Source organism: Crassostrea angulata, chromosome 8 (genome assembly GCF_025612915.1).
Source record: "Crassostrea angulata isolate pt1a10 chromosome 8, ASM2561291v2, whole genome shotgun sequence".
NCBI classification, from domain to species: domain Eukaryota; kingdom Metazoa; phylum Mollusca; class Bivalvia; order Ostreida; family Ostreidae; genus Magallana; species Magallana angulata.
Window position 1 is genome coordinate 49,611,125 of NC_069118.1, and position 24,056 is coordinate 49,635,180.

General features: G+C 34.3%; 1 protein-coding gene across 4 annotated transcripts; it reads right to left on the minus strand.

Annotated features, from left to right (window-relative positions):
• Positions 1-1,117: 1,117 nt before the first annotated feature.
• On the minus strand, positions 1,118-23,840 carry LOC128160016 (wnt inhibitory factor 1-like). 4 transcript variants are annotated; one of them, XM_052823258.1, is made up of 10 exons: positions 23,544-23,840; positions 20,705-20,844; positions 10,260-10,362; positions 4,839-4,982; positions 4,343-4,447; positions 3,912-4,007; positions 3,379-3,474; positions 3,014-3,109; positions 2,505-2,690; positions 1,118-2,256 (listed from the first exon to the last, which is right to left on the minus strand). In XM_052823258.1, exons 1-10 carry the CDS (start codon positions 23,692-23,694, stop codon positions 2,126-2,128), a joined length of 1,248 nt encoding a protein of 415 aa, XP_052679218.1. In that variant the 5' UTR covers positions 23,695-23,840; the 3' UTR covers positions 1,118-2,125. The 4 variants fall into 4 exon arrangements, with proteins under 4 accessions (XP_052679218.1, XP_052679216.1, XP_052679215.1 ...); XM_052823256.1 differs by having other exon boundaries at positions 3,888-4,007; XM_052823255.1 differs by having other exon boundaries at positions 3,912-4,034.
• Positions 23,841-24,056: the final 216 nt, after the last annotated feature.

A 24,056-nucleotide genomic window follows, 5' to 3' on the forward strand; every position in this document is an offset into this window, starting at 1 on the left:
TTTCTTTTTCTTTTTTTGTTTCTTCATATGATGACCTGTTATTAGATAATATGGTATAAATAATATGAAATATAAGTTTGTCGATGAGAATTATAAGTGACGACGCTTTCATTTGATTTCAAAATTTCAAATTCTCATAAAACCGTTATGAACACAAAAAATTTCCAATGTTAAAAACTAAAAACAAACACACCTTTCAAAAACAGCGACATATCTTCATCTATGCTGATTCTCTGGTATTTTCTAAATCTCACATTCAAATCAACTTTTATGTTTGGTTTTTATTTCTTACAAAGATTTTAGTCAACAAACGTTCATAAAAACTTTTCAGCGATTTTGCAAACGTTATCCTATGTTCACCTTTTCAGGTTTTTTTCCTATTCGATTAATTGCTGTTTATCCAAAACATTAACGATTTTCGAAATGGTTAGATTTATCTTTTGTCTTGCTCCATTAATCTTAAAGATAAAGAAAATACGATAAAATTCTTTTTCTCAACATTATATGTAGGGGTAAACATGCATTCCGCCTCTCTTTAATCATCAGCGATCATTTGGGGTTGTTCTCCTGGCAATGAAAACATTTCAGGACCTTGTTAAGAAGCCAATCATGCGGAACATCGCTTTCATCACCGTATCGCCCCGATATCTGACAAAACATTCCACAATTACCACCTGTATTGTTCCAAAAACATCCTTCAACTCACAATATACATATTGTACGCCTTCCGCGCACGAAACTGAAGCCATTTGGCGGGATCTGTAATTCATCCATCACCTCGGTTGCATTGTCTTAGGCAGTTATCATTAATCATACACCACCAAAAAAAAATTCTCGTTAATCGAGCAAGAAATTGAAGCAGAAAAGCGTTCTGGGAAAAAGTAGCCCGATATTGTATGAAAATAATAAAAATTTGAAGACCTCCGGATACCAGGAGAGCAAAGGTGGCGCATGGGATCGTTCTGGAGGATGGAATTAGGCAAAAAACGCCTAATGTTGTAGGCATGTAGGTCTTACATTCAGATTTCTCTTCGAACGCTCTCAACAGATTCTTTTTTACAAAATCTCGGTGAGTGAAAAATAGACAGAAAAATCCAACAAAAACATGCATCTCTTTAGAATCAAATAATTTATTTTCGTTTTCATGTTTGTCAAAATAGCAACGAAGCTATTCATAAATATAAATAATAAAAGGCATTTTGCAATGTGTGGTAGGTTCTGGTATTTAAATATACAATGTTTTTATGAATATTACTTAACTCATTGCTTTCATTGAAAAACTGATACCTGTTCATTGTGTAAACGTCAAATATTGACAATTTAACGAGAGAGAGAGAGAGAGAGAGAGAGAGAGAGAGAGATTCTTAAAACTTCATTAACAAATATCTATTAAAAGAAAGATAAAGGTTTCAACAAAGTATCTTTCTTTTTTTGGACCAATACATGAAGTACATACATGTATCTATAATACTTCAGCTTAAAATAATGTCGCATGTTAATGCATCAACTTGAATACCATTCTTGCATAATACTGTAATTTTTTTTATAAGGTTACCTATCATTGGTTTTAACTATGAAAAAAAAATATATACACCCTCCTTCCAAGAAATCATTTAAGAAAAACCTGATTTACCTCACGATTAATCAGGCAATATCTCACAGCTTTGTGAATAAATGCCAACTTATGAACTTTCTAGCTAATTTAAAGATGCCTGAAGATGTATACATACGAATATTGTTAACTTTTCATTAATTTTCACTGACAATTCTTTATTCAGAATATTGTATTGCATTTTGATATCTGAAGTCTCCGTGGAAGCATATGCAAAAATTATGAACATAACATATGCTCAAGTACATGCCTATTGTATATTTTTTGTCACATATTATTAACAAGCATATATAAATAATGAATACATCTAATGCTCTCTTTGCACATTCGTTCGTCTACAATGGATATCACAGACAATGAGGAGAGGACTTATATTTCACATAAGTTCCTTTTTTCTGTTGCGTCAGTTAGAGACCCGTATAATTTCAACCGGCATAATGCACTTGTAGTGTAAGTAAGAGCACTAACATTTCCGTAGAAAAATATTCCATCTCGGAACGGTTTTAGGTTTTATCACCTCACAAAAGGTTTCCGCTTCCGTTTAGCATTTTCCTTCTTTAGTTGCGCTCTTTTGCGCTGTCTTTCTTGCCTTCTACGTTTTCGTCTTGCAAATCTGGTGATTTCTGCTAGTAATGTTTTCTTTCCTACAAAGATATGATATGGATTTAGCTTCAAATGAACAATTCTTTGAGTTTAAAGAAAATGGTTGATAAAAATGTCCCTCCCATAGTATAAGAATTTTATTGGAATTAATTAGTTTTCAAATAAAGAGACAACACTGAGGTATGAAACCATGGCGTTTTTCCTACGATCACTCAATGCTTATGGGTCAATTCATTAATCTATCTGACAATAAATATTGCCTATAGATCAATGAACAGATCATACATACGTTTAAGTTTTAGTCGAGTCCTTGCTTTCTTATTTTTGGGATTATTTGTTTTCTTATCACTGAGATTCTTGTTCTTTTTATTCTTCTTTTTCTTGTTCTTCTTCTTTTTCTTCCGTTTATTCTTCTTCTTCTTTTTCTTCTTTCCCCCGTACCCAGTTTTAATGCCCTTTCTCCGCCGACTTCTTCCTATTATTGAAGAATAAACAATCGGATTTGTTATCAAGAACACATTCTCGTTGCTACAAGTACTGCTGAAGTGCAAGTTTTATGGTGCATGCTTTAGAGTGTTAGGAATTATCAAACAAGGTCGTTCTAAGGAATATGATACCCTCAACATCAGTGCAAATCCATAGCTTTTATCTTGACAGATACTTTATGTAACTACTGCTCATTTTCTGTTGTAGGTTGTTTTCACTTAATATCTACATGCTTATATTAGATTCAAATAAATCACTATTGTTTGATCATTTCGTATCAATTTTATTTCCGGTTTTGTGCATTAGACTTACTTTGTTGACATAAGTTACCCTGGTAACCAACTGGACATCTACACTTATTTACACCTATGCAAGTTCCACCATTTTGACAATTGGGTTTACACTTGCCTGCAACGTGTCAAAATATATTGCCAGACATATTAATACAGCCGAATTTAATGTTAATTCAAAAAACTTGATGAAACTTTTTAAGTAAGGAATATACGAAACTATATATGTCAATGAAAAAAATGCATATTATGGCTCGGAACTTTTGAACAGTATGGAATTTTAAAAAAAATAACTATACTTCAAATAAATAAGGGGGAAAATTATTTTTATAAAGGATTTTCTTTTTCAGTTAATACAATATATAATAGAAGTCTAGAACGACCTACTATATTGACAGGCATTGCCAAGATACCCGGATGTACACCAGCAGACATCCTCCTGAATACATCGGCCGCCATGTTGACAAGGCGATTTGCACAGAGCTGTTTAAAAAAAGTTTAAAAAGTTTTAAAAGAGGTTTTTTACTTAAATTTTAAAATGAAGAAAATGATTTCAAACACGCAGCTATCATTTGCATGGAAACGATACTATATATGAGTTTTGAGCGTTTCACAGTTTCGTACAAAAGTTATTAACACGGTAGATTAATGGTCAGTAAATAAAAGCAAAATATGTTTGGTTGTTTTACATGTAAACCTGCAATAGACATTTAAAGCAAAATATCTAACGTCAATACAACGTTTACAAGTATGTCATTTTAATGATTGTATTTTGAAGCCATCAATTTTAATGAAGTCTTTTAAAAATTGATTGATATATCTTGTCGAATCAAATTTTGTTTTTCTCGTTTCCATGCACATGCATTTTAATTAGAAAAAGCAAACGCACAACATACATTGATTGCTAGCCCCATCCTTACCCCTCTCGCATCTTTTACCGGAGAAACCGTCGGGGCAAATACACACTTCCGGCGACATACAGGTGCCGTTATTCTCACACGCGGGGTCGCACATGGCTGTGAAAGGTGAAAATTCATCAGTAACTATCAGAAAAAAGACGTAGTAATTTACGTAGTGCAACAAATAAGTAAATATCTGCTGAGTTGTAAAAATTATAAAATTGCTCTGTAGATATATATGAAATAAATCAAATACGTTTCTCTCTTGTCTTGTTACAAGATTTCCCGTATTTTACCAGAAAGGAATAGTAAGAAAATGTAGTTGTATTGTTAAGAGATTTAAATTTATTTATTGAGAGAAAATTATAACTAAAAAAAGGGCTGCCATTTAATTGAGTAAATATCATTAATAACAAATGAATGTCTTTTTGTACTAGAGTTGTGTCTCTTACATTTTTCACAGCGAGGTCCAAGGAATCCTTGGGCACACTCACAGAAGCCGTACTGGCCGCACCGCCCTCCATTTAAACAGTCAAAGTTACACAAATCAGACGCCACTGAAACACCACAAAATGAAGAATTATTTCTACAATTGATTTAATTTTTATTGACCTAAGATAATTTATAGCTTTATAAAATCACACAGGGAGGGCCGACAGTGTAGAAGCAAAATGTTCATAATATAGATAATCCGGATATATATCTTCTTAGCATTTGGATTTTGCATGTAGTTTTATTAAGTTCCGGTTAATAACTTCTTCCGAGTCAAATCGTAATTCAAAGCTGATACGATTTATTGCAAGTTTCAGTAAAAGGAGCTTGATACAATCATAGAAGAAATCAAAACATATCCAATTTTGCCAAAATGTCTGATTAAGTCTTTTTTTAAAAAAACGAAAGTAATGCAGAAAGCACTCTTTCGTCTGAGTTGCAAATAATTTCACTGACCTATGGCATTGCATTGTTTCTTTAGTTTCAGCTTCATGGGGGATCCCCTGATGGGTCTCCCATTTTTATTGAAGATCTGTAATCCCAGCTCCAATCCCGCTATCCCAGTATCTCTTCCGGTACAAGGTATCGACATCTGAAAAACTTCAAAACACATCGCAATTCTTTAATATAGTTTGGAAATAGATCAGAATAGCGTGGATGTTTATTAATAATCTGGCGGGTTGAAGTTGCATGATTTCTAATAAAATCTGCAACCGCTTTCTTTATTAGGTTTATAAAAAAATATGCAGACCAAATATTTATGTAAAAATGTTCATAATTTTAAATATACACGCAGCTTGCTTTAAAATGGCGCCCACACTAAACGTAGCACGCGTACTCTTTGCATATTAGAAAAAAATCGTGGCAGTATTGTAAACCTTGTTAATTATCGCTTAAACTAGCCGTCCAAAATGAGACATTTCCTGAAAATTCCAGAAGAGGAAAACTTTAACCTGAAATAAGGTGTCTACTGCAAACTACAACACAAGGAAACGGATGTATAAAAGTAGATGTGACGTCACGTGCCATGATGTAAATTATGATGTAATCAAATCCTTGGACTTTGAACTGTAAAAGTACACACTAAGCATCACGAAACCACAGCGACTACTTTCCTGCAAAATTTGTTATTTTAATTGACAAAAAAACTTTCTTCTGCTTCTCTTCTTCATTTTATTGCTATGACGTCAGAAACATCAAACCAGAACTAATATGTCTCAATCATGTTTATTGTTCCGAACACATTTCACACGTTTTGAAAATAAATTACAGAACCTCTGTATTCATTAGAAGGCTAGCATCTGTGTAGAGTCTGGCTGTCAACTTTTATTGGGCTTTCTCTCTTCCGCAGACCATACCCAATCACACGATAGTACTCAAAGATATATGGAATTCAGCGAAAAGATTCGAAGACGAACGCCATATTTTCGAAACCCTAGCGTAAGATATACCACATGAACCTTTTGCTTAACTTTTTTAAATTTTATTCGACTGCGTTTTTCGTTTTTTATTTAGGGTAGGGGGTGGGGTAGTTCAATTTTCGTAAATGATTAAATGTTCATATAGTAAAACAAATTTTAAAAGTGATGTATTTATTTTATCACTTGTGTCATACATAATTGTTTATCAGAGACCTCGACTTTCTCTAGCTTCATCATAACAGTTTCATATTACACGATATTGTTCCATAAAGATAAGTCCATGCATATATGTTGTAACCTGGAAAATTATAACAGGTATTGACGCAATACAAGGCGTTTTATGGTAAAATTTGTTTACTATGAAACTTTAATAATTTGGCATACCGGTATATATATATATATATATATATATATATATATATATATATATATATATATATATATATATATATATATATATATATATATATATATATATGCATGTAACAATTTTTGACAGACCGTATGCGTTCTCAAATGCCACTCAAAGCACTCTGAAATTCTGCAAAGCTTCGAAGGCGAACGCCGGTAGGGACCTTGAAACTCTACGAGGATAAAATGAAAGAACACTAAGGCAACTTGAAATCTAAGCTATTCCACTTGAGGTTGTTTGTTTCAAAGTGTCACAGAAATTCCAGGAGGCTTCCTAAATTTTTAATGATTCAAATTTAATATAGCCCGACAAAGGCATGTAGCACTGAAAAATTAGCTGGTAAATGATGGCTGAAGGAGTGTGGAAGGTTACCTAAATCTGGAGATTGGAGGGTAATTGAGAAGGACAAAAATACAGAAAAAAAGAAACAATAGCGAAACTGTTTGCGCGACATATTTTCATTTTCCTTTAACCTCTTGAGCATAGAATATGCATACGTCATAAGTTAGAAAATTTCTGTCTTGCCAATTGAAAGGTAAGTGTTTCTTTTTTAGATGGCATTGTCGCTAGCTGCACAATATAGTGTTATTAGATTCCGCTTGGATTGAGTGAAACGAACCGATTAGCTGCATAATCGACTCTTGAGTTTAAACGTCTTGTGTGAGTACGAAAAAGTGATATGCATCTTCATCATATACGAAACGTAAACGCTATGATGAAATATAAACATATAATAAGATAACTTAAAACAATTTGTGTTGTTTGTAAAAAAAAAATCAAAATATTTCGGTTGTCGCATTACGTCATAAGGAGAACTCCGGAATATTTACCGTTATCGACTTTTAACATTAGTCTAATGCGATTCATGTTATTTCTTGATTGTTAAAATATTGATTTTCAAATGTAAATAGCATTAATTTCATGGATGAAACCAAAAACTCATCAAGCGGGGGGGGGGGGGGGGGGGGTTAACCATAGATATATTTATTAGATTTAATCCTTAATATACATAGATTTGTTTAAAAAAATTAAAGAAACATTGTAAGATAAATAATGTTGGTTTCAAATATGCTTTAGTTTATAGTTCAGGTGAACTTACTTGATACAATCCATAAAAAAACATGCAATGCTAAAAATGATAGCTATAAAATCAAGAATTCCAGTAGAAATAGACTTCAACGCAAAATAATGAGATTTTTTTTTACAACTTTTTTCCTGCTATACTTCGAAAGATCTTCGGCTTTGACAACTTCACCTTGCAGACAAGATCGAAATCATACGCAGACAAAACCCAGAAATTGGCAAAATTCTCTTATAGCAAGGAACAAAACAAATCAGTGGTATTAATCCATCCACGTTTGACAGGCGGTAGATAAACCCATCCCCGAGCAATGTCGGCAAACTTTCCCTCCCCGCGGCAGGAAAATGAACCAAAATTAACCTCTGTTCTGTCACATAACATAACAGGGTTCCTTGCAATTTTTTGTCGATTGACAAGCTAAAGATATATTCAACTCACTTTTTTACTCCCTCCTCTCCCTTCCCTAAATACATTTATACATAATTATCATTTTACTACCGTCATGAAAACCGTTTAAACTGGAAACACATGTAGAAAGATTCGGATCAAATATTTGATTTCTTGAAGTTAATTGGTAAATGATTTTTCTTTAAGAACTTCGGGTTAATTTTTTATCGCTAAGTATATTCTTTTTTGTAAGCTTTATTGGGGAGTTATTTCTCAGTGGCAGATTGTTTTTTTTTCTTTTGGATATTTCGAGGTCCTCTTAAAAGTTAACGCGTCTTTGTGATAATTAATTAGTTCTCTCCGTATTTTGTTTGCTTGGTTTATCACTTTGCCAGACAGATCAAGAAACGACACGAAGACAGATGATAGAGAATCATCCTCCTTAACCGAGGCAATATGTGTGCCTTAAAATACAATGCTTGCTGAGGTATTTCAGCTTACATTGATGATGGGGTTTTTTTTAGTATGGAAGTTTGTTTCATCATAACCTGTTAAGGTACCTCACCTGTCGATATTAAGGTACTTCACTACACCTATAATTATACTTTTCAAGACACTTCGTCACAACATAACGATTTAAATGTCTTATTTATTTATTTTTATCAATCGAGTGGTAAAAGTATCGGGCTTGTAAACTGCAGATCATGAGTTCGAATCCGTCTGGGGGTTTTGTTCATTTTTACTGAAATAAAGTATTAAAAATAAAATGGTGCATCAAAAATTGCACATTTTGTACTTATATATTTCTTATCCACCATGATGATTTTATCATAAGCAGGTAATTTTTTTTACCGATATAAGAAACTATTTCGAGGTGTAATGAGCCACCTAAAATACCAATTTTCACGGATTTCGTTCGTTGAGTTGATCAACAAATCTAATAACACATGATGTTAATTAATACGATCACTGACCACGAATATACGTTTTTCAAATATCATTTAAACTAAAATAAAAATTCTTAATTTTCGGAAATGATTCTCTCGGATAGCCTATAGATGAAACGAAAGTCAGAGAACTTGTCATTTGTTTCCGAAATATAAACGAAGTAATTTTTTTTATCGTGTCATGGAATTTGAAGCATAAAAACTAGACTTTAAGATTTGAATGGTTTGCTTCAAGGGGAACGGAAAAAGTTTAATACATGCATAAATGAACGATTAAACTAATTTAAGGAGAAAAAAAGTTGTCGCATGTGAATATATCATTCATTTATAGATATTTAAACACCGGCAAGATATGCTTCCTGTTTCTATCTCTTTAAGCATTGTTTTTTTCTTTTGTTGAAGCAACAGATAAAACAAACAAAGCTACATGTATCATTGTTAAACAAGATAGTGCGTTCCACCCCGTCATAAAAATTAATAATTCAAAGAACTTCCCGAGGCCACGAGGCCGAAGTATTTCTGCTGATGTGCCTCTCTCTCTCTCTCTCTCTCTCTCTCTCTCTCTCTCTCTCTCTCTCTCTCTCTCTCTCTCTCTCTGTACATCTGTAAATACAATCTGTTTCAACAACAGCACCGCTTCAACTCCCCATTCCGAGCTATCACTGAAATCTTCATATCTGTCACAGAACGACATGCAATCTGCGATAATACGGATATTTGTGGGACAAAACGTTTAATTATGTAATATTTATAACGGCTTGCGATAGGAACCAGAAGTTTATAGCAATCTGAATCAGCTGAAGACATGATACAAGCATTTTTACATCTATGTATAAACAAGTTATCTCCGTAGATAACTTCTGGAGGCCTTGGGAGTAGGGGATTATTTTTTTTATTGTTATAAGCGGCGGAATAACCTAATAACCGTAACATAGGCCCGGTGTATTGATATCAAGCGATACACTTCATACAGCTATGAACATGATAAGGTATTTTATAACAGTGGATTATTTCTTATGCACCTGTAAAGTTTATCACAATGTCAGCCAAATGTAAAACATTTTTGAAATACTTGTAATACACATCATTGTATTACTTTAGCATAGCTTTCATGTAATGAATGTCATCGCCCGTATTATAGTTTAACGTGGATATCATCTCGACATTTTTAGATATAGATTATATATTCAAGGATCATAAGCTTTATACGTATATGAACAGTTTCTATTTGCAATTTTACGAATTTGAATTCTTTTTTCATATCTATATTCCGTACTTTTGACGAGTCAAAGTGAGCATAGTTTAGTAAATTAGACTAAACAATACAATACTGTACAATAAAATAAGTAAATTTAAAGGGAGGCAGATGACGATTCTATTATGTAACCACCCTTTTTCGATGAAAAGGTAGAGCATATTAATGGCCGACGCCAGATTTGTTATTTTAAAGATTCGTTTAAGTTTTAATTTCCTCTTCAATAGCAACTTACATTATTTAAATTCCTTGTTCTTTTTTGGGGGACAGACTATATCGAAAAGATACAGTATGGAGAAACATGTCTTGTACATATAAATGGTAGGCTTTATATAATTGATGATGACGTCAGACACCTTACGTGGCACACTTACTCTTTGGTCCTCCAGGAATCACGCCAGAAGATGGAATGCTAAGAAGTGGTCGGTACAAGAGGCTCTCGTCCATGGACTGTAGGTCATCGAACCAGTACGTGAACTGAAAGTGAACACAAAATCATAATGTCAACCATTATATAAATAGTGCCTGTTTGGGAGGGTAACAGTTGAAATTGACACCCCGAGAAAACCATTGTCAACCGACGCAAAGCGGAGGTTGACAATGGTTTTTGAGGGGTGTCGATTTCAACTGTTATCCTCCCAAACAGGCACTATTTATTCAATTATAGTGAATGTCAATTTTAAAGAAAACTTAACTGCTTTTCTATTGGAATGACTTGAATTCTACGGCGAACTGTACGCGCATCATTTACGCGCATGTAACAATTCGTTATGTTACCCGTTGCCAAGTGTGTTGCTAACGCTGAGGGTAATAGAACGGATTATCAACTGCGTCTTAACCAATCAGATTTCAGTATTTAACATGAAAGTATAATAAAATGCGTTGTTACAAAGCATACATAAGTTCATACACTGAGGTCAATTTATACGCTAAAATCGTTAATGATTGCCAATTTAGCAAAGCTATCATACAATTGAGTACGATATGCTAATATGTACATTCTAAACGTTAAATTCGCCTGGTGTTAATTTGACCTTCAATGATTATTAAAAACTCATTGTGTGACATCATATTAACAAAAGTTTCATCATTTCAGAATCGATTAATCAAAATCCAAGGATAAAAAAAGTACAAAAGATTAAGTTTGACATTGGACATTTACGTGATTTATTCACATTTATTCACATGATATGAGGAAAGGGCAAAATGGTTGTAGCCAATTTCTTAGAGGCTTATTCATATCTTTTAGACGAAGAGATCTTTACATAAGATGTATAAACATATAAAGAAGTATGGTCAAATTTTGTGTTTTTCTTTACTGATAAAAAGTATATAGCCAAAATTTATATCATAAGTTTTAAGGCAGGTATGACGGGTAATTTAGTGATCAACCAGCCTCCATAAAAATAAAATAGAAGGTCCGTAAGTACATCAAGGTTACAACAAACTAGACTAAGTACCAAACCCCAAATGTAACTTATTCACATAGTCCATATAATAGTCCAAATAACTTATAGCCGCAAGTGTGTCATATTTATATACCATTCAATTAAAGGCGTTTATGAAGATAAAATGACCAATTTAATATCAATTAAAATAAGGTAAGTGCCACTCAAACTTCTCTCCATAGTCTATTTCTAATTCTTTGACGGGTATAAAGTAGTTTTGAACCGATTCAATTAAATAGTTGATCCCAGACTTTTTATCAATCGTTTAAATTAAGGATGTATCCCAATTGTCAGATAATTCGATTCATTCACGAACACGTGCTAAAAGGCATCGCATTTGGCAAAATGTTTCTAAACAATAAAATCAATTTTATACACACACAAAAAAAGAACTCTTAAAATTTTATCTTTACACCCACCATTTCCCTTATTTTCTTCTAATTGAACCATGGAGTTAATAAATAAGGTCGCTGAAAATGACTCTGAATTAAGAGGGCGTCATGGCCGTGGCCATTTTTATACTGCATAAATCTCCTTTAATAGAAGAGTTCTATGTAAACTTAAAGGAAAACATTGACATTTGAAAGTGAAAATAAATGAAGTATCTTTTTTGCTAAATAATAGTGAATAGCTAAACGAATGATTTTTTAAAATATGAGGCACGTCTGATGGTAATTTGGTGACCACTGAGAACGATAAATGAATGAAGATGGCTAAATCTGCTGATTATCATGTTAATTTACCGATTATCTTGTATCTGCACTGAATCTGAAAAGGAGGGATTAGCCTTATAAAAAACCTCAATACATTGTATCTGGTGGGGCGTTGATATTGCTTTGTATCCATTAGGAGAACATGTGGCCATGATGAATTTACAGGCGACAATCTTTTAAGTAGTGTCAATTCGGTGCACGTTGAGATTCTTCTTTTATTTTTGTTTCAACAATTGGTATGTTATCACGCTTTGGTCACGAATTTACTTTTAGTTTCTGCACTAACAATACTCTCTCTCTCTCTCTCTCTCTCTCTCTCTCTCTCTCTCTCTCTCGTTACTTCTTTCAAGAAAAAGTTTAAAAATAGAAACATTTTCACAAGTGATTTGATTAAGTTGTTTCCGTCGACAACTTTTTAAATAAAACACTCTAAAAATACCGAACATGCCGTTCCAATCATTAAGGTCAATTCCAAGCCATTTCGCTCCATCGCCTCTCGACTTCCGGTTTAGGGGTGGTATGAGCACAGCAATTGCGGACAGCAGTTGCAACAGCCGGCAGCAATTAGAGAAACCGTCATTTTCTTTGGACGATCGTATGCAAATCGCCTTGTATGTGACTAGAAGCGTTAATGTCAGACGCTAAGATCTCGTGCCCTTTACGCCATTTTTTCCTCACGGCGTTAGAACATAGCGAGTCAATGTGCGGAAGATTCGACAAGAAAAAGCCAGCTTCCCCGGAAAAAAGGCTTAGGCCAGGGAAGATTTTTTTTATATTATTTTTAGGGAAATGTGCTGGTTTTATGGTAAAACATGTGTTTTTTGCATTGAAAAATTAACGCCCAGGATGTTAAAAAAAGCTCGTGTTTGAGGGTTCTATACGTTGTATGTACATAGGTTGATTTTTATTAATATTGTTTCACATTTGCGTTTGCAACGAAACAAAAAAAGCTGCCACCTCCCCCTCTCCCGGACCACCTAAAATACAAGATCATTAAAAACTTGTTGGAAGAATATAAGAAAGTTTAAAGCAATTTTGAAGGGTTTTTTGATGACTTTAAAAATATTTACTGTTTTGTATTTTTACGTCTCTTTATATTTTTCCTTTTAATTCCCTACCCATGCAATAAATTGATAATATGAAGGGTATCAATTTCTAAGGTAACTTTAAAATGGTTTAATTTTTTAAATTTTTTTTTTCGGTATTTGAGATTTGAAAAGTAGATTTGTCAATTGTAAAAATAGTTTAAAGCGATGCTCAAAATGTAGAGGCTACATGTTACCATTAAAGCAAATGCCTCCTGCGACATGGTTTCACCAATTTGTTTCTAAACAAACTTATGTCCTTTGCGACGCCTAACTCTTGTTTAAGTAGCCACACTGAAGTTTATTAAACCCAATTAATTTGTAATTTTTGTTAGCAAGCGTGAGACGCTATGACAGTTTAATCTCGTTTAATCCCATTTGATCGAGATTTCATACCTAGTGGTTCGAGACCCTTCGTCACGCCTATTTCATATCCCAGCCATTAATCAAACCCCGGCGATATCGCACGGGACACACCAGACAAAGACTACGGACAATATTAAAAACTCCAAATTCGTCAATGATACAAACATGGCATTCAGAGGTGTCATCTTTTCCGCTCGTTCAATATTTGAGTGTCTCTACGCTATGCAAACACGTGCACAATCTATCCCCACCCACCAAAAACGTACAATTGAGTACATGGCAACGAATTCAGAGGAAACCATTCCGTGCGAGGACCCGGTCTTCTTTTGCAGCTAAGCATTTTCTTAGATGTCAAAGACACAGTTTAATCATTTTCTTTGTCGGTGGACTGATCGTCCCATTGACTCATACTTCTTCTCAACGGAGCAAAAACAAATAAACACGAAGAGTCCTTAAAAATCTCCATTGTGAGTGGGCGTCAGTCGTGATTATAAAAGTTTGAAGTTAAAAAAAAAATACAAAAAATACAAAAACATTTTTTTTCTTCAACGTGACAATTACTACTACAAGCCTTTAATTTATTACTCTTTTAGAATTATTAAAAAATTAAATTAACTAACCATCAATGTTCTAGATACTTATAACAAAAATTGCATAATTGTGCGATATATTTGGGAGAACTTTCCGTCTTCGGGTAAACTTCTTGATAGATCTGAACTTTTTTTTACGTTATATGTACTACTATAAACCCCCAAAACACCTACTTCTTTATAACTTATTAATAAATAAAACCCATTAACGTTCCAGATAATTTTTATTTAGAAAAATTGCGCAGTTATTAGATATAATTAGAGAATTCCGTCTTAAGTTAAACCTCCACCCCTTCTATATAAATTCCATTATGTTATTCTAAAATAAGATTTAAAACACTCATACTCTTAGATTTTTATCTTGTATTTTTTGATAACACTTCGTTCATAACAATTGGATGGTTCCGAACTTATATTCCAAGCGTTGTCTGAATTTTTTCATGCAATGTTTGCTGTCTTGAAATAAAAAAAAATGCCAACATAAAGCTGTTACGAACAACGCATCCAAGAATGTTGGATCAGAAAACCTCTTGATATAACAAGTGGCCCAAGTGGAGGCGAAGAGATACACAGGGTTCTAGAGAAAGCAATTGATGCAACCCATTTTCTATTAAACTCTTTCTGTTGTCTAAACAAGACATAGAACGCAGATCATAAATCAAAGTTATTCTATCTGAATGACAACCTCGTTTAAGTGATGTATGAAAGATAGAGATGCATCGCACGACTTCGATAGCGCCGTACATTGGTTACTCGATATCAAACGCACGCTAATATACTTACTCGGAACAGATGCAATCGAACACACCTCTTAAGAATATCGATAAGGGTTTTTAGCGCGTGCTTCAGTTCCCATAACATGACAAAAGTCTGAGACCGAGATGAAATAATTTTTTTTTTCATGGAATGCTAATAAAAAAATCTAGTTGGAAGTTAATGAATCAAAGAAGTGGTGAAAGTATCATGGGGGTAGAATTCAGAACCAGAAAGGTCGTAAAAATTAAATTACGTATAGATAACAAATTACACCGATTATATGGGAAACGAATCCTGAAGAACTTATATTTCCAAATTCCATTTCATTGAATATGGCAAAAATGCATTTGTTTGTAACGACTATCTCTCACCCCCTTTTTTCTCAGGCGATTGGTTTCACTCTCTTTAAATCATCTTCAGTCTCGAAAACAATGAAACGCGGCCTTCAAGAGTAAAACCCAAAACTAGTGAATGAAAGGAGAAAATTCTGTCTGGCTTTCTTGCATTGTGAGCCCATAGCTTGCCCACCCTGCTCGCCGTTACATTCTTGTTCACGTGAATGCACCACAGATTCATATCAAACGAGACAATCACATGCCTCGCTTCATTCAAGCAAATTCCACAGGAAATAAAAAAGAGAAAGTTTTTCTCCCCTCCCAGATTCCTTTTTTCACTTTCTCCCTCTCTACACATATATATTTATAGTTGAATCTTCAATTTTTTCTTCACGATTTGAAGACAAGCTTATCAACAGGTTGAAAAGGTGTTGTCATAAAAAAGACGAAAAGGAACATCTTGTGTTGAATTAAAAATGTATTAGAATTTTTTTATAAGCACATTTTCAATATGGTGGTTTTTTTTACGCAGCTACATATAATGAAAGGTGTTTTTCATTTGAGAATTGTTTTCAATTGTAGTAATACAAATAGTTTTTTTTTCCTCGACAAACAATTTCAAGTGTTCGTTTTTATTATCCTCTTCAAATTCAAATTGAAAAAAAATGTTTGAAACATTATGGGGAAAAAGGTAATATGCAGCAGAGAAATGAAAAAAAAACCCAAGAGTTGAAAACCTTATTGAAAAAAAATTGGACCCACAAATAAGTATAGAGACATAACTTTCGTAACGCTACCAGCAGAAAAAATGGAGGACGTAATATTAATCAGTGGCTATCAAATATAAATCTCTTATATGTTGACAGAGCTGACGTTATCAAAAGTGAGAAAGGAATCGGGCTCATATTTTACGTTTCAATTTTTCTAACGCGTTGCCTTTTAAAGCCTATTTGCCAGCTTGTCACACCCTGCTATTGAATCGCTGGCGCTTTATCATACCCAGTAAGTGAATATCGGGCTCTTCGCTCAAGAGCTGCTCGAAATATATGATATCTTTGTTTAAATCTCTGTCTAAGATGTTCGTACAGATTTATCAGTATTTGCTCATCTAATAAAACATTTCGAGGACCTTACAAGTTTACATGGAGAGTCTTTACCTTAAAGGCGACCGAGATCTCCTTCAACATAAACAACGTCCTCCAAATTTCATTCGATAATTTTACGAAATTCCAGCCGATTTTTTTTATAAGTTAACGATAACTACAATGCAATGTACTCTCTCAAAAACCACAATGATATTCTTCTAAAATTGAGACGACGGACCGTTTTGAATTGAATTTGATTAAAAATTCGGTGACATAGTTTTCTTTTCTTTTTAAATCGTTTTCTTTCAAAAGGGAAAAAGCATTGAGTAGAGGACTACAGTTATGAACAACTTCAATCAAAAGTGTAACCAAACCTTATTCAATGCCTCTTAAGTAAAATTTTCTGACTTTTTTTCTATTTAGAGAATAGGAAGATACTCTGTTATTCTGTCATTATACTATTGTGAATGTCTCTCATTGGTAATTCACTTCTTTGCACTTTGCATCCATCGGTTACCATATTCCTAGCAGACGTGATTCTCGCAAGATCCAAGATTCCCTCGAGAGAAATCTGTCGCTAAACAGAGTGCAGCAATCTTCATGAACTTGCCATCACTTATAATTAAATCAAATTATACAGGTGGATCTTGTAATGTACGTTGTGATCAATAGATATCCGCCATATGTATGATTTTTAGAGAAGGAAATTAATAAAAACCCATTGTAATTCAATGTCACAAACAAAACATCTGTCACTGTTAAGCTGGGGAACTACTATTGGTATCGCAAACATAGGCTCTCGTTTATAAATGGATAAAATGAGAGAGAGAGAGAGAGAGAGAGAGAGAGAGAGAGAGAGAGAGAGAGAGACCTTTGCTAATTACCCAGACACTATTACAGTAAAGCTCATGCAGTGTTAATACGAATCGCATGGCGTGTGTCTCGACACCGACTCTAATGAGCCCTGGAGTTTTTTTTGGGGTGTCTGGAAATAAAACGGGCGAATATTTGTTTACCAATTTCCTCCTACGTCTGTTATATTTAAAAACAGGTCTATTTCATATTTTATTCTTAAGTTTTCCATTTCTATACTGTTTTTGTAACGGACCAAGTCGAATAGAAAGCGCTCTAATTGGACCGTAATTAAAACTTCGTGGAAAAAAAGAAAAACCCCATTCACAAAGATACGTACCGGTAAATGGACTGAATAGAGCAACACTGTTGCACTGTTGCATTCGTCCTTGGTTATCATTACCAATTTGTTACATCACGCCAACGAACTTAACAAAAGCAGTGAATCAGTTATCAACAAGCAATATACAACTAAAGAAATTGAGTACCAATTTACCTTTCTGCATTTAAACACAGCTACCTGCCTTTTTTTCCTTACAAAATTAAAGCAAGGCTCCTATCCCTAACCTTGGTAGAGAAGCTATAATTGTGATATTGTCGAGGCTGAATGAGTGCATAAGACAAAAATTAAGAGTTAGAATATTAGAAAATTGATTAACATATTGTTGATTCTCAGTCAACAAGTACATGTATATACAGATCACAGAAAACCGGAACTATACAAGTCAGTCATCAACAAGTGTATGATATAAAAACACTACTTAACTTACTTATGAAGACCAAGAGTATGGGTTTCTTGTGTGAATTTTAAAAAAAATTGGAATTTCAATATAAAAGTGTTTCAAAATCCAAATACGATTTAAGCATTGGCATAAAATTCTAGAAAACCCTGACACCAATATTGCAGGGAAAAATCGTCTTTGAAAGTCGATGTCTTCTTTGCAATTTACTGTTAGTTATATTCTCTTAACCAAAAGTTAAGTTTACCTAGAAGACAGGGACTCTGAATATAACAAGACATTTACAATCTCTTTCTTTGTAGGCAGACATCGTATAGTGACGAGTATCGCAGGTGTTACAAGCATAAAGGATCAGACTGTTTACCGGAAAAAGCGAAAAAAAAACTAATTTTAATTGTATTTCATCTTAAATTAAACGGGAAGGAGGTATACTTTTGAATATAAATTATTTTTATTCCATACAAACTTTTTTTTTTTTTTAAATTTTACGAGTTGAACATCTAACCTAATTTTTTAACCCATTCTATTGGTGTGATAAGTTTATTTTCACTCGATTTCATTCAAGTTTTATTTCTGTGATTCACGATCCTGTTGAGGTACTTTTACGAAAGTTTCACGGATTGTTATTCTGCTAACAAGCATGCAAACACTACAATTGACTTTCGCTCAAAAGAAATCAATTCCTAATAAAACATCAGCCATATGTAGAAAGAATTATGGCAAAAACATCTTACAGTATCAGTTTGGGTTCAGTGTTTTACATAAACTTAGGTGTTTCCGTAATCCGCCATGGCTGAGCCCACTTGACCTATCCACATCCTTCGCCGGCTCTCGTGTTTATTACGAGCGTCAAAGAAACGTGTTTTAGTTCCAAATCTGTTGCCCCTTTCCTGTCATTTCGGTAAATGTTGATTCAACAATTGCACAAATATTTATATGCGTTGTCGAGTGCTTGGCGGAGTTTGTATCGCTTTCCTAATAGCGAGTAATAAGTTATTTGCCTAGCGTTTTGTATTCGTGACGTCGCTCTGTTTTTCTCTGCTAGAATCTACACTTTCATGACATGTCTTTCAATACACTTTGATGTAATTGTTCGAAAGAATCCCTTTAAAATGATTTCATTGCCTTGTTGTTTCAATTTTGAATCTTTCGTGTGTAAATTCTCCCCTTTTTGTCCAATTCCTTATAACGATGAAGGGAAAAACCAATTTTGAAAATGAACATCGTCAAAACACGGATGACAATGACGCAAGCGACACACGCTTTGTACCAAGGTTTTTTTAAGTTCTCTACACCCTTTGAATGGTTAAAAAAATATCAATGCACCGAGGGTTTAAAATTTTTGCTCTTCTCTTTGAAAGTTGATACCCGGCGCATATCCACTTCACGTTATATAAATTTTGCATTGATGTAAAAGGATTTTCTAGTATTGAATGTTTGAGATTTTGAAGCACGTGCTTCAAATGCACATATTTTTGTCTTTGAGACATGCCTAAAATGTCCTGGATAAACTTAGGCATTGAATTCGGAAGATTTGCAAAGATCGCGGACCATTGTATTAATCAATTGTGATTGAGAACTTTAGCACAAGAAAAACGATCCCTAGTCAAAATCACTTCTATGAATAACAGTAAAATAAAAAGGGTGCACCCTATCGATGTGAAACACTAGCTTCCCTGCTCTCTCCCGCGTTCTGTTAATTCATTTAAACTGTATTGTTCATAACTAGGTACAAGGTCGGAAAAGTCATAATCTGTGGTAAACAATTAGACGCTCTCTCTCTCTCTCTCTCTCTCTCTCTCTCTCTCTCTCTCTTTTTCTTTCTCTCTCTCTCTCTCTCTCTGTCTGTGTCTCTCTCTCTCTCTCTCTCTCTCTCTCTCTCTCTCTCTCTCTCTCTCTATTAGAGACCCTCATACAACTTTCTGAAAATGAAATCTTGCTCTCTCTGCAATATAATAAATAAACTGTGTTAAATCTTAAGCCAGGAGAGCAAAAGAGGGAAAGAGAAAGAAAAAAAATACGTGACAAAGAGGCTTTAAGGGAAAAATATCACTCCGTTACAAATACACTTTTTTATGTGTCAAAACTGATGTTTGCCCCGGATAAGGAGACGAGAGGTCTTAACCTTTGTCATACTATTGTGGCGATCTTTGTGTCTCCTTGGAGGGATTTCGGTTTTACGGCCATTCAATCGCTATTCAGTGTCATTTGCATTATCTTCTTAGCGTCCGTAAAAAGGCTCCACATAGTGTTGAAAAGGGATTTGTATTCAGGTCTTAAACGGATGAATTTACGAGCGATCGGCTGGGTTCTTAGAGACTCGGGCAATTTGCTTTTCGCTGGTTGAGCTCGAGTAACTTTACAGAAAGAAACCACTAATTGGCGAAGAAAAAGAATGGACCCCCATTTCTGTATCCATGTGATTTTTAGGTTAGATAAAGGATATCTTTGTTTTCACGCTGACAAATAAGGGTAGAAATTTACGGGGTTAGTTTCCACACACTTGTGCTAGAAACAAATGTTTCACGATGGAAAACAAAATGGAAATGTTACCGTCTTTGTCAATTAAGTAAAACCTTAACTATTTCATCAGCATCAGAAACTTTACACGATTCATCTCAGATTTTCTCAAAATCTTTATGAAACTTTGAATTTTTATCTCATTTTGCTTTTTAATATCAGTCATTCCTTATTAACATTATGCCTTTTGATGATCATCGTATAAATACTGTATCAGCCGATGTCAATTTTATCATCACAGAAAAACGTCATGCGATATCACCATTAGTTATACTAGTATGATAAAGAGTACAAAAAATTAATTTGTCCGGAAGAGGAAGAGAACTTACTATATCCGGTCCAGCTTCCCACGTGAGGTTAACGGTTTCTACTTCCGGTGGAATGACGGGTATACTCTCCTCCACGTTGGGATCAAGCAGATATGGAGCGACAGATCCATCACTGATAATGAACACTTCCAACGGGTATCCTGAGAATATCAGTTAAAAAAAAAAGCAAATATAAGTTACCCATTCTAACATCCGTATTCATTGCAGAGGTTCAAATGACAAATGCTCTTGGGGGTGTTTTGGGGTTTTTTGTGATTCACAAATAATTATAATTTAAAGTTTTTGTTTGGTTTATATAAACCCCAATATTTCAACTTATTGATGTTTGGTTAGTTTTTGAACAGAAATAGAGAGAATATATTTTGACAGACAGATTGAGAACACAAAATAGAAGAGATTATGCGTGAACGACAGACAAACAAACAGACAGATTCATACAAGAAATGCAACAGCATCCCTATGTGTGATTTGCAACATCAAAATTCATAAAATGTAGCGTTGTGCATTGTGTAGATACAAGATAAGCATTTATATGATTTTATAATGGCACGGAATGTCAATAAAACGTTGCTGCAAACTGATCATAACTCACGTCGAGTTAACTCCATTCATAACGGGAGCAAAAAATTCATTGATAAAAATGAGCCTTCTTGCGTGTATGGATTTCACTAAAAAGTGACATTTTAATAATTTAAGGATCTCCGACAGAACAGATACCGTAGATATGGCGGAATAAAACAGTTTTCTTAAAAGTGCAGGCACTGCAGTAAGTGAGAGGATTTTCTATGTATTGTATGATTTTCATCGCTGATTGCCTACAGGTATATATACATATACTGTCCTACAGTACCTCGATAGAATCGGAACAGAAAAACAAGGCCAACTCCTGTTCCAATGAAACAGTTTCTGGTGATCAAAAGAACTCCTTTAATCGTTCGCTGAGTTTTCACCCACTTTTCTGTCAAGAGGAAGCTTTCCGGCAAAAAATATCAGTTAATGGTTCTAGCTATTAGGATTTACACCGAGAATCCGTCCCGATGAAGGTAAAAAGAAAAGGTTTCAGAGGGCAGATTCCTAAGAGTCTGAATTTCTAAATAGGTGATTACCCCTTAAGAAACATCTTATGCCAAGGTTACAACTTGTAAATGATAATTCCATCAGTGCTGTGGCCATTTTCGCCTGCCAAATACACTATAACTGTCCAAGACCGTTTAGTTTTGAATCGGGCGCTCTGTAAATAAGCAAAGTTCTATTAAAATTCCACCAGTCATTCAAATTCCTCACAAAGTGCGCATCGATTATTCTTTCAATCATCCATGTTGACAGAAAATTGTTGTGTATATTTACAAATCGGCTAAATTATACGATAACTCTTAATATCATTTGAAATAGGAATTATCTCTCTATTTACAATCGACATGATCAAATCGTGGCTCTAGTACGGTATTACTTCAAATTCGTTGACTAACAATTGAGTATAAATTGATATCAGGTTTTTGATGAAAAAGAATCTTAATTGGGTTATTGCAATTCATATAGCGTAAACCCCATGTAATACCCGAAACTGGTCTTTTGTAATATTGATTTGCCGAAATCTTTTAACCTGCTCGCATTTTAAATAACTTTTATATTTCTCTCGAATGACATTTTGGGCACGTTCAGAAATGAATTGCCAGTAGGTTCCTATACTGTTTCACCGGCTTCCGCACGTACGAAATTGGACTCGAAAATGTTTCTTTTGTTACTCAAACCGTCAAAATGAAAGCGATATTTCTTATTTTACAAGCAACTCCTTCGCACGTGTTATAAACGTTATATATGAGAAAAATATTCTGATTATTACGAAATGAAGTCTAAACGCGTCTAGCCGTAGGATAAACCTAGTCAACCTTCATAATTTCATTAAGCAATTGTTTATATATATTCCCCGCACCCAAACTATCCAAAAGATAAACACATACACGGCATAAAAAAAAACCCTAGAACTCGTATGTTATAAATGATGTGGCCCATCGTCCATGATTTGTTAAAAAGAGATAATTACAACATCACAGCACCTTTCCGTATTTTATATATCTACTAATGTTAAAACTCTGACGGTTATATTTGCTTTTGAGTAATATCCATTATAGCTCACTGGGAGAACGTCTGGCTCGTGCGCCTAATTAAAACGCGTACACCTATACCGCAGTAAATCTTCATTCATTAATGATCTAGATATTTATTCCTGAGCCCTTCGATATGAATTAACACTTGACTCACCGTTAGTTCTCATAGATTTACATATATCATAAAGAAAAAAGAATATAGGGTATGTATAAACACACGAAAAATATCAACTCACTTCTCGATCGTAAAATATGAATAAAGAGAAGCGATCTAAATTGCTATCAGGCACTTTTAGTTCGGAGAGGGGGGAAACATTTTCTTAACGCTTTCGAAACTATAGGGACAGCTAGTGTAAAATAATCAAAGAAGGCTCAAAGGTTTTTTTTTCTAGATACGCGGTTCTTTGGGTTTTTTTCTCTCCTTGTAGCATGGAACTATAAGTGGTGTTGGGGAATGTTTTGGTGTCGACTAGTAGCGATATCGTTGAAACTAACATGCTCTTCTGTCAAACATCCCGTAGAATCAGTTTCATCAGGAAACGGAGAAATCGACAAAAGGGGGTAATTTTCTCCTTGATCGTGAAAGCAGATGACATTTTTGTTTTTCTTGAGATCGGAACACGAAATATACATGTTACAGCGTTTACGTCTGTGATCGTTGTTTTTTATGTATATGTGAAAGAAAAACTGAGAGAGGTTGTCGTTTTTGTATATACATAAAATCGACTTACCGAAAAAGCTAGCTATTTGTCTCTCATCAATCCAGAGTGAAAGCCTGGTCCGAGATCTCGAAATGGAAGAGGGCAGAATCACAATTATAAAGAACATGTGATAAAGTAGCATGGCTAAGATTCCAGCGACCTGCAGTTTTGCTTTACACATCGTTCCAACCGGGATAGTGGTGCTCAAAACACGGTAATGTCTTCAAAAGTTTCAAAAACTTGACATCAATGAATGATCTCGATAACATTATTTTTTTCCTTGTTGTTGAAGATCGAAAAAAAACTTTTTCGTTTCGTTTAGAAATCCGATGTCACTCGGAAAAAGAAAAAACTTCAGACACAACTTTCAGATGAGGCATGGATGAATATTTAGGGTTCAGTATACGGGATGATGAACCACTCTAAAGAATGAAGTTCCTTTGGTCACGGACACTGAAAGAGTTGCCTTTATGTCGTACAATGGTGAAGTTCCAAAGTCATCTTGGTTGAAGTTCTTCATGTTAACATTTTCCCCCCTGGATT

Excerpts from the sequence above, each read along its gene's own strand:
- LOC128160016 (XM_052823254.1), bottom strand. The coding sequence starts at position 23,694 with ATGTGTAAAGCAAAACTGCAGGTCGCTGGAATCTTAGCCATGCTACTT. Across the intron at positions 20,845-23,543 it reads ACAAATAGCTAGCTTTTTCG|GATACCCGTTGGAAGTGTTC; the intron begins GTAAGTCGATTT and ends TGATATTCTCAG. Across the intron at positions 2,257-2,504 it reads GACTCGACTAAAACTTAAAC|GAAAGAAAACATTACTAGCA; the intron begins GTATGTATGATC and ends ATATCTTTGTAG.